A 12,042-nucleotide genomic window follows, 5' to 3' on the forward strand; every position below is an offset into this window, starting at 1 on the left:
GACAACATCTTCTTAATAAGATTAAATATATATTGCTAAACATTTGTATTCTTACTCTCCATATCACGAAACTATCACCATCTTCAGTGTCTCATGCACAGCAAGTTTAAATTCTTCCAATTCCGACACTGAAATCCAGGTCCCCTGCTTGTGCAGAAAGGGGCACAATTCTCCTCACTTCCTCCTGGTGTGTGTGGCCAGCGAGAGGGGATGGACACGCCCAACAAATCCAGTTGTCAGCAGGCAAAGCAGGCCTAATAGCATTTTCATTCCAGACTTTCAAAATAGTACACATTCTGACTCAACTGCCAGAAGTCCCAGAAGTCTTTAAACTGACAATGGGAAAGAGTTACAACCAGAAAACACAGAGACTGGTGGCCAGTCGGAAACCTTGAAACACCCTTGCCTAGCTCAACCCTGGCTGCTAAAAATGTCCTCTCCTTCTGATTCCTCATCCTTGCCCCAGGTTTCCCATGCTGCCCTCCAAGCTGCAGGGACACCATGGTTTCTCCAGGTTCCTAATGTGCCTGGGTCGCTTACTGATTCTCTCCAGTGGAAATAGATGACACTAATCTACCCATTCGCTGCCTGGTGGAGCATCAGTGCCCTGGTCCTGACTGCCTGAAGTTGAGAGCCAGGCCTCTAGATGTGGGTGTGTGGCTTCCTGATCTCCCCTCAGTCTCCATTTCAGTCTCTTCACAGTCTTCACTTCCAAGCTCCTCATTGCCAATGCATATGGGGACAGAGCAGGATGGGGGGACCTCTGCCCCCCAGCAGCACCCAGGCTCACCTGCATGTGGGTGTGGAAGGGCAGGTGAGGAGGATTTGCCAGTATCTTAAAGGCAGACCCTATAGAGCAAGGAGTGGTTAGTGAGCTCATCTCTCACCAGAGCAGAAACATGAGAATAGAGGAAGAGGAAGAAATGATGACTGCTTCCCTGGAAACTGCAGCCCAGGTCAAGGTCAGATCCTCCTTCCTCTTGGAGTGTCACAGGGTTAAACTTGGAAGGGGGTTGGATGCCTGGATCAGGTGGTAAAACTCAGTGAAAGCATCAGATAGGAGGTCCAGTCCTGTTGTAAGACAAAAAAAAAAGTGTAATAGACGGACTATAAAACGTTGACTTCTCTACTTCTGACTCTTTGCCTGACGAGCATTTTCCATGGACTTTTACTTCTGCTTTTCTTCTTTCCTCATCAAGCTGAATCCTTACAGAATCTTCTCCCTACTGAGGAAAAAGTCCTCCCCATTCTGTCCTCCTCCTCTCACTTCTATCTGGACAGAGTCTCTCCAGGAATTGCTCACTTTCACGACTGCAAAGTGTTTCAGCAAGCAGTGAGCTCCGCACATGTAACTGGCATTTTAAGGTGCTGTTTGGACTGGAACTAGGTCCTGCGACATCAGTGGAGAAGGAATGGTGTGGTGGGAGTTTCATCCTGCATGAGAATTCAACTAATGCCTTGCAGAACAGGAGATCATAGCTCACAACTGTATGCCTTGCTCCTCTGGAAGCTGAGATCTCAGGATCATGGTTCAAAGCCAGAACAGCCAGGAAAATCTGTGAGACGATTTGTGTTCGTTACTTGTGAACTTGAATTCAGAGCCTCAGAGCTGTCTCTGAGCTAATTTTCTCAAGGTGAGTCCTGAGCTACTTTGAGCCACAGTGCCAATGCTGGTGTTGTGTGGCTAATTGAAGATTAGAATCTCACCAGGACTTTTTCTGCCCAGGTGGCTTGGAACTCTGATCCTCAGATCACATCCTCAAGAGTAGTGAGGATTACGAGCACTAGCGTGAGGCCCTGGCAGGTTACACTTTTATCTCTTAATTCACAACCAACCACAAGAAGTGAAGCTTTCACCTATGTGGTAAGCACTAGACTTCAACAAAAACCCCCAATGATGGTACCCAAGCCATGAGTTCAGACTCAAAAATTGGCATTCACAAAAGTAAACAATCAAACAGACACAGCCTTGGAAAGAAAATGGCCAACCTTTCTTGAAAATTGAGACATACAGTTATTTGGAGAGTATAGAAATCAGGTGTGGCTTGAATCCTGCTTTACATCAATTATTAATCAGTGGATTCAGATGACAGAACTTTCAATTCCTTCGATCTATACTGTGAGGGCAATGACACTGTTGCTTGTTAATAGCTTTATTTACTGGGATGCTGAGTCTGGCCAAAAGACCATCATTATAGATATCTATGGTAATTTTGCTCTTTGTCAGTAATAAGTAGCAGGGAGAGGGGTTAAGGAGTAATGTGCATTAACCATGAATAAAAAAGCCCAGCTTCCCTCCTCATGGTCTATTGTGAGGAGGAAGGCTTGCACTTGTGCTGCCGGAGATGGATTGCCCTGACAGGTGCAGATCTGAAAGGGGCTTTCAGTTCCGCAGGTTTTCATTTCCTTCTATACTTGCTCACGTCTTTATTTTTTTCTGAAAATAAACAAAACCATAGAGTTAAAAGCTCTCTACATACCTCTACTAATACATAGGAGAGAGCATATAATACACTTGAAATAATGGCACGTACATTCATTTTATCATTGTTCTTGACTCTACAATGTCATTTAATATAATTTAAGTTTTATTAAGTGTCTCTACAAAGAGGTTACAATTCCCTTCAATGTCTCATGGATTTCCCTGCCCAGGCTGGTTACAACCAGGACCTTAAACCTTCTGAGTAGCTAAGATAACATTGGTGAGCTTGGTGAATTTTCTTTCTTCATTCAGCAATATTTTGTTCTGTCTTCCTGAGTGGAATGTTTTGTGTGGTTTCTTTAAACTCTAGTATTAATCCATTCTGATCTGACAGACTACAGAGAATATTTCAATAGCATATATGTACTGATATATTTCCAAAAATATGATCTGTTTTGGGGACGTTTTAGCAGCTGCTGAGAAAAATGATATTATGTGGTTTGTAGGTAAAATACTCTGCAGAAAACACTTTGCAGGAACAACCAGGATTGTGGAAGATGCTATAGAGTCCATAAATCCTTTTCAACAAAAGCTACCAGGAAAATTGACCAACTTTAGTTTTTGCTAAGAGAAAACATGTGTGCTTTTGGACCCAGAACACTGACATTACTGGAGACTTATTGTTTATCAATTGTAGGGCTTGAACTCAGGGCCTGAGCACTGTCCCTGTCTTCTTTTGACAGAAGGCTAGAATTCTACCACTTGAGCCACAGCACCACTTCTGGCTTTTCTGTTTATGTGGTGCTGAGGAATCAAACTGAGGGGTTCATGCATGCAAGGGGAGCACTCTACATCTAAGCCAGATTCTCAGCCCCTAGAGACCTTATTAAAGGAACCACGTATATCCATACTAAAGATCATAAAATAATCAAAATCTAAAGTGGGACAATATTTGGTTCATTGTACATTGTAGAGTGTGAGGCATATATATGTGTACATACACATATACATTTATAATTATATCAACATAAAATATCGATGTATATAAATAAACTCATATTAATTAGATTAGAAGATTCCATGTCAGAACAATACACAGCTCATTCTGTATGAAAAAAACATAGTAATCAAAAAACACATCTTTATGGTAAAGTCTTCATTTTATATATCATATGTAAAATTTCAAGTTATTTTGAATAGTATTATATTATTACCATATTGTGTACAATTATTTTGGGAATGACATACCATATTTTCATGTGTCTAGGTTATACTTCTGAAAATTCCACTACATTTGAAAGTGCGTTTTGAAAATCACTCACTTTTCATATCCGAAGTAGAACAGTTACCTTAGGTCTCTCAATTTCTTGACCAGGAATTGGCAGTTGCCCACAGACAAATGCTCACATTGTTATCTTTTGTCTTTTCCATCATGGGGACAGGTGACATTTGAGGACGTGGCTGTGGAGTTCACACAGGACCAGTGGCAGTGCCTGACCCCAGCTCAGCAGGCTCTGTACAGGGAGGTCATGCTGGACAACTACAGGAACCTGCTGTCCGTGGGTGAGGAGCTTCTGTCCCACTTCTAGTTCATTCTCAGAATTCCTTGCAGAATGTTTCATAACAGAGCCATCGTTGCTGGATACTGGTGGCTCCTGCCTGTAATACCAGCTACTCAGGAGGCTGAAATTTGAGGATCATGCTTGAAAACTAGTGCTTCAAAGCAAGAAGGAAAGTCTATAAGACTCTTATCTCTAATTAACCAATAAAGCCATCTGTAGAGCTGTGCCTCAAGTGGTACGGTGCTAGCCTTGAGCACAGAAGCACAGGGACAGTACCCAGGCCCTGAGTTCATGCACCAAGACCTTCCAAAAGAAAACGAAAAAAGAAAGCAGTGCCAGCTTGGTGCAAGTGCATCTCAGATAACCTCATTTTCAGAATTTCTGGGAAAGGGTTGCTATTTAAAACACACCCACATATTTTCAACCAAGCATCAGTGGCTCATACCTGAAATCTAGCTAATGAGGGTTATATCAAAAGACTGTGGTTTACAGCCTGCCAAGGCAGGAAGGTTGCCGATCTGCTTTCTCCAAAGAACCCCATAAAGAATGGAAGTGCAGTTTTGACTCAAAGTGGTAGAAGGCTAGCCTTCACTTAAAAAATTTATGGCCAGCAACCAGTCCTGGAGATCAATCACAAAACCAATGAAAAAGAAGAAAAAAATATTTTTATAACTTCTCATCCTCTATATCCCCATTTTGGTTTTCTTGTTTGTTTCTTTTCTTTCTTTCTTTCTTCCTTTTTTTTTTTGTTTTTTTTTTTTTTTTTGCCAGTCTCGAGGTTTGGCCTCAGGCCATGAGGACTGTCCCTGGCTTCTTATTGCTCAAGGCTAGCACTTGAGCCACTGTGCCATTCACGATTTTCTGTATAAGTGGTGCTGAGGACTTGACCCCAGGGCTTTATGTATGTTATGCAATCACTACCAGTAGGCCATATCCGAGCCCCACCTTTGAGTGTTGAAGGTAAATGAATGCTTCACTTTATTTTGCAGTGTGTCTGTGTGTATGTGATGATATATATACATATGCATACATATGTGTATATATGATATATATTGTACATACAGATAGGCGTGTGTATTGTATACATGTGTTTAATATATGTATACATGTATATATGTGTGTGTGTAGGTATATATGCTGTGTGCCTGAAGCAAGTTTTGAACTGAGGGCATTCTCACAAAATTTGTTTCCTTGTGAAATGTTCTTTACCACAAACCCATTTTAGTATTTTGCTGGTTAATTAGTGGTCTAGTCTTACAGATTTTCTCACCCAGCTGGCTTTCACCTCTGATCCTTTAGTTCTCAATCCACTGAAAAGGGAAGCTTACAGGCATGACCCACTGGCATCCAGCTTGTGTGCCCATCATAGCTGATTGGGAATGCAAGCCATTCAGTGACACAAGACACTGTGTACTACAGCTCAGCAGCTCCTAGTCAACTTGCAATTTGACTGACTAGCAGCAGGATGCTGAAAATGGGTGAAAATTGCACATGGGGCCTTTGTGCCAAAATTGTCCGATCTGAAACTAAACAACAGGCCCATCGTAGATGGCCATTTTCTCTCGTGTTCTCCAGCACACATGCCTTCTTACTTTTTCAATACCCAGGGCTTAATGTCTCTAAACCAGACCTCATCACCTGTCTGGAGCAAGGAAAAGAGCCCTGGACAGGGAGAAAAAAAGAACCATCAGGAAAAAATATAGGTAAGTGGAAATGAATTAAACAACACCCCCAAAAAACACACATGGAATGGATAAGAAAGACAAAGCACAGAGAATGGGATTGCAACTTATTACTAAACTGGAAATGTTTGTTGTGAGTTTTTTCTTTGGCCAGGCCTGGAAATTGAATTCAGGGCCTGATTGATGTCCTTGAGCCTCTTTTGTTCAAGTCTAGTATTCTCACTCCAGAGCCCAAGCTCCCTTTCTGGTTTTTAGTTGGGTTATTGGACACAAAGAATCTCACAGACTTTTGTCCTCAGGCCGATTTTCAACCACAATCCTCAAAGCTCAGCCTCCTGAAAGCTAGGATGATAGCATGAGTTAACAGTGTCTTTTTCTTGCTTTCTCAGATGAGCAGTCTGCAGACACACAGTCCCCACGTAATGCATGTGGGAGAACCTTCAGGAAATTCTCTGCCCTCACTCTGCACCAGACAATCCACTGTGAAAAGCAACCCTATGAATGTAAAGAATGCCAGAAAACTTTTCGCTACTCCTCGTTGTTGCAGAAGCATCAACGAATCCACACAGGGGAGAAACCTTTCAAGTGTCAGCAGTGTGGCCAGTGCTTTAACCAGCTGTCCAATTGTAGACAACATTTCCGAATTCACACTGGATTCAAACCCTACCAGTGCAAAGATTGTGACAAGTCATTTAGACATGTCTGCAGGCTGAAGGAACATGAGAAAACACACACAGGGGAGAGGCCATACCCATGTCTTGTATGTGGCAAAGCTTTTCGAAGATATTCAAATCTAAAAAGCCACCAACTGATCCACACACAAGAAAAATATCACAGATGCAATGAATGTGATAAATCCTTCATGCAGCATAAGGATTTGATCATCCACCAGCGAATCCACACTGGAGAGAGACCTTACCAGTGTCCCCACTGTGACAAATCCTTTAGACAAATCTCAGCATCTCTGGAACACCAGAGAATCCACACCCTGGAGAAGCGTCATGAGTGCAAATACTGTGGCAAGGGCTTCTGGTACCTCTCCAAGTTCAAACAACATGAGAGGTCACACACCAGAGAGAAACCCTACACATGTGATCAGTGCCACAAATCCTTCAAATACAGCTTCAGCCTTAAAAGTCACCAGAGAATCCACACCGGCGAGAAACCTTATGGGTGCAAACACTGTGGTAAGATTTACCGGGATCACTCCTACTTAAAAAGTCATGGGAGGACACACACAGGAGAGAAGCCCTACACATGTCAACAGTGCCACAAATCCTTCAAATACAGATTCAGCCTTAGAAGGCACCAGAGAAGCCACACGGGGGGAAAAAAACCCTACCAATGCCATTCATGTGGCAAATCATTTATACACAGCTCACACCTAAGGACTCATGAGAAAATCCACATGCCAACACAACCCTAAAAGTTCAAGGAATGAAGAATGGCCTTTCCACACTCCTTAAGCCAGAAGAAACATAGAGGAAGCTTCACTGGAAGAAAACAGAATAGACAGAGTTCAGAAAAGTTTCCCAGTAAGCCCAGGAATTACAGTAAGCACAGAAACTAGGAAGGAGAGAAGACAGAAAGGAAGGGGATGGATGATATCAGTAAACCGCTGCCCCAGTTGACTAAAACACAAGAATCCGTACACATTGATCAAGTATGGATGGCACAATGGATTGGAAAACATGAGATTCTGGGTTTGAAGTCCAGGAAATGAAGAAAAGAAGGGGAGGCTCAGATTTGGAGGGGGCATGTCTACAGTGGTGGAATGTTCGCCTACCAAGTTTGAGCCTATGTTCAAAAGTAACCCTACACAAAGAATAGACTTGGCTAGGCCCTGGTGGCTCACACTTGGACTCCCAGCTGCTCAGGAAGCTGAGATCTGAAGACCACGGTGTGAAGACAGGCAGGGCAGGAAGGTCCATGAGACTCTTATCTCCCAATTAATCATGAATAAAAATGACTAGAAATGCAGCAATGGCTCAAGGGGTGGAACTCCATCTTAAAGCAAAAGAAGTTCAAGGATAGTGGCCAGGCTCCGAGATGAAGAAGGGAAGGAAATGGTCAATGTGTAAGGAGAAAAACTAGCCCCACCATGGAAGAATGGATGCATATTTCAAGTAGGAATTTTTATAATGTCCAATAATATTTGTTTGGAGATGATGAATAAATAATGTCAAGCATCAATAAACAGTGAAAAAAATTCTCTTTCAAAGAGTGTAAGTATATTACAAACCTGCAGTTCCTAATGTAAATTTGGGGTCTCTGAGTTATAAGAGGAAGGGGTAAGAAGGTTTTTTAGTAATTTTAATCACTTGTAATTGAAAGGACTATTGTGACTGTATAATTGTATTTTAATCTGTGTATACCAGGTGTACAGATGATTAATTTACAGTGATTCAATTTATTACTAAATTCCCCTTACTAGGGAATGGATTTTACAGTTTGAAGTCTGAATGTCAATAAGTGAAAGGTTAACCTAGCACTCAACTCAAACTTTTTCTCACTGCTGGCAATGCTAGGGAACCAAGAGTCAGCCAGGTTCTTATACCTGGTATGAAATCACCCCCTCAAAAATGAGTGCCTCCCATAGCGAAGGTCTCCAGGCTCCTGGTTCTTGGAAGGTAGAAGTATGATTGAGGTAGGCAGAAATTCTCCCCAGCAGAGTGAGAAAATCCAAGGACAAACAAACCTAACTCAACTGTAGACACGCAGGGCAGGTGCTCCTGGCCAAAGGCCTAGGCTCTGGGGTCAGGTGAGGCCTAGTATTGCTGCTCTGGCTCTAGAGGCTCCTTCTCCAGCAGGAAAGCCACCATGCTGACCTGGCTCCAGGGAGGACAGAGACAGGCAGCAGCAGCCCCTCTGGTCACATGCAATCACAGGCCCACTGACCACAGACATCTTGCTGAATTCAGGAAGATTTGAGGCCAGTAGCCAACATGGGCTCAGTGCAGCAGCTCTGCTGACGAGGAAGCACCCACCTCACTGGAGAAGATCCACACTTTCATCCTCAAAGGTTCCTGTGCACCACGCTGGTTGGATGAAGTCGATGCCTCGTGATGAATGGTGGGCAAAGACAGAGCCTCTATTCCATGTACATAGAGGTGCAAGGACCACTAATACTCCATGGAACCACTGATATGCCTAAGTGTTTATAGGCCAACTAATATTTCATGTGCATATGTAGTCATGGGAATACTAATACTCCACGTAACCATGTGATCATGTACCTCGAAGGGTCTGTTGAGGGACAGGAGGAGCACCATCTAGTCCCTGAGTTCAAGCCCCAGGACAAGCACAAACCAAATACTGGTAAATCTTTGTAGCCCACAAAGCTACTAGCATTTGAATCCAAGAATTCTTCTTTTATTTTTTCCCAGTCCTGGGCCTTGGACTCAGGGCCTGAGCGCTGTCCCTGGCTTCTTTTTGCTCAAGGCTAGCATGCTGCCAATTGAGCCACAGCACCACCTCTGGCTGTTTTCTATATATGTGGTGCTGTGGAATCAAACCCAGGGCTTCATGTATCAGAGGCAAGCAATTTTGCCACTAGTCCATATTCCCAACCCTACAAGGACTCTTAAAAGGGAAAACAGGCTCTTGACGACCACTGAGACCCCACTTAGCCACTGTAGAGTTGCATGTTGGGAAAGACTGAAGGAGCTCTTCTAGTTCCCTGCATTCCATGTACTGCAGTGCACATCTCAGAGGCTCTGCGTCTGAAGCTATTAGATCTATGAAGCATTGCATGGGAGGCAAGTCTGAGGGAAAACTTCTGGTTGGATGAATTTCTCATTGGAATCTATTTACCAGAGGCCTATGGAGCCAACACCAATAATCTGTGGCGTATTGCCTGCTGGGAGAGGATGAGTTCGAGGGCCAGCCTTCATGCTTGATGCTGTGGGGATCGTCATTAGGTGGATGGAGTGGGGGAGCGTGGAGAGGATGGGGTGTCAGCATAGGGTGGATGGGACTGGGTGGTGTGGATTGGTTGGAACATACTTGGTGGCAATCTTCTCTCCTACTCTCAGCAGACATGTTACCCAATTTTGGCAATGCCCATTCCTTAATATCTGTAAACCAGTCCTAATTACCTGTCTTTAACAAGGATGAGAGCTTAGAAAGGGAGAGGAATGGAAATGTCAGGGAAATGTAAGTTAAAATGAACAAAACAGCATTCCAAGAAAACACTGAAACTATTGGTGGTCGTTGGTTTTATATTTGGCTAGTCCAACAACTTAAAGTAGGGGCCTGGGTGCTGTCTCTGAGCCTCTTGTACTCAAGGCTAGTGCTCTAGTACTTAAACCACACACCTCCTACGTTAGTGGAGGCTAAGTGTCTCACAGACTTTCCTGCCCAGGCTGTCTTTGAACCATGAGTATCAGCACTCAGACTCCTGAGAAGATAGGATGAGACCTGTGAGCCATAAGGCTTCCCTTTACTTGATGTCTCATTTGGAGAGTCTGCAGAGATGGTCCCCATGGAGTGCATGTGATAGAACCTTCAGGAATTGCTCCAGCCTCACTGTGCACAAGAGAATCCACTGATTAAAGGAATCATCACTCCAGGGAGAATCCTCACTCATGCAGACACCATTACCCACCTCTTCAGCCTCAAATAACAGGAGAGAACGAATGCGAGTGAGAATGTCTTCAAATGTGAGCTGTGCCACAAATCCTTCAAATACATGTCCAGCCTTAGAAGACACCAGAGAAGCCACCTTGAGGACAGGCTTTACAAATGCCACACGTGTGACAAATCATTTATGTCATCCACTTCAAGGTCTGCAGGGAAAGGCACTAGCACCAAAGAAGGAAGGCGGGGGCCCTGAAATGGGAGGGAATGGTCAGGGGTCAGTGACAAAGGAGAGAGCTTGGGCCAAAGCCCAGTGGAGAGCAGAGGCTGGACAGGGCCAGAAGGAAAGAAGGTTTAAAGGACCAATGATTGGATGTACAAAAAGGTAGGTGAGGCCTTAAAGGGGCTAGACTAGGGGAAAGACCTGGGCTTGGGCTGCTTACACAGAGTGGGCTGGGAAAAATCTGGTTTGGCAAGGAGGCAGGCCAAGGAAAGAGAGAGTAATTCCACAGAGTTTTGCCTGGGGTACACTGGCAAAAGGGATAAAGACTTGGAAGACCCCAGGCCTCCCAGTGGCCTCTAGCCCAAGGCTAGGATGCTCAAGTGGGACTCAAGTTGTTGGTAACAGTGAGGGTGCTGAAAGGCAACTTCAGGGTGCAGAGGGGACAGGCAATCACTAGGCTTCCACCGGCAGGGTCAGTGTTTCTATGGTTGGGCCAGGTCCCTGATGGGCTGTACTGGGCTCTGAAGGGCGGGGCAAGGGTGTTGGGGGAGGGGCCAGTGAACTTATGGGAAGGAACAGGTAGCTAAGGACTAGGGTGATGAGAGGTAGAGGCAGGATTCTGATAGCAGTGCCAGTGTGTTATGAGAAAGGCCAGGAAGATAGAGGAGGGACCAGGATGAGAGGGACTGAGCCTGGGTGGTAAGGGGACACACCAGCTTCATGGGGGCAAGCTAGGGAGCTAAGGGGTCAAGAGAGTGAGCTGTGGGCGGGGCCCGCCCCTGCCTCTCCTCTTGGCTTCTTCTCAGCCTCTGGGTGTTTTCCTAGGGGTTGGAGGCCAGACCTCCCAGGGAGGAGACCCAGGCTCCTCAGCCTGGCAAAGAAGATCTCACTGCAGATCATGATGCACCAATGCACAAAGGAGGTGAAGCCATTGGCCTCTTGGCAAGGAGTGTGGCAAACAGTATCTGAGGAAAACTTTAGGAAATTAAATCTGCCCACTATGAGGAGTAGCGCATTGTGTGCAGTAAAGTGTTAGCCAGGAAGATTGGTGTCAGGCCATTTAAAAAAAAATATGCTGGTTTTCAATAGATAGATAATATACATGTTACTGATTGAAGATGATGCTTTCCTTCAAGGACACTGTAGAGACAAACAAGCAAACACATGAACCTTGCTATCACCTCAGGGACTTCTTACTTGAGGGTTTTCATGTCATCCTTCAACATTTAAAATCCCCACCGCCCCAAAAATAATCACCACAAGCATTCAGAACTGACATTGTCTGCTGTCTAAACTAATATTACTAGTTTAACAGGATCACTGGACTCTGGTGGGTCACTGCTTTCCTCCTAGATCCTCAGAAGGCTGAGATCAGAGGACTGTGGTTCCATGACACCCAAGGTTGACAGAATCCTCTGAAAGACTTGTCTGCCATTAACTAGAAAAAAAAAGGGGAGAAGTAGAGTTGTGGGCGATGAGCAAAGAAGGTGAATAAGAAGGTGAGCAAAGAAGGACGTGCAGTTGGAGCCCAGATATTGGCAGACACAAACGCCAAATGATTTGAAAAAGCTTATT

General features: G+C 44.4%; 1 protein-coding gene across 1 annotated transcript in view; it reads left to right on the top strand.

Moving 5' to 3' along the window:
- The first annotated feature begins 751 nt into the window (after positions 1 to 751).
- LOC125368127 (zinc finger protein 420-like) overlaps positions 752 to 12,042 on the top strand; it is a 77,430-nt gene continuing 66,139 nt past the window's right edge. Inside the window, exons 1-3 of the mRNA XM_048368982.1 lie at positions 752 to 814; positions 3,865 to 3,985; positions 6,056 to 6,853. Coding sequence (XP_048224939.1) covers positions 752 to 814; positions 3,865 to 3,985; positions 6,056 to 6,853 — 982 coding nt within the window. The remainder of the gene's footprint in view (positions 815 to 3,864; positions 3,986 to 6,055; positions 6,854 to 12,042) is intronic.

This window comes from Perognathus longimembris, chromosome 20 (assembly GCF_023159225.1).
Source record: "Perognathus longimembris pacificus isolate PPM17 chromosome 20, ASM2315922v1, whole genome shotgun sequence".
Taxonomy (NCBI): Eukaryota; Metazoa; Chordata; class Mammalia; order Rodentia; family Heteromyidae; genus Perognathus; species Perognathus longimembris.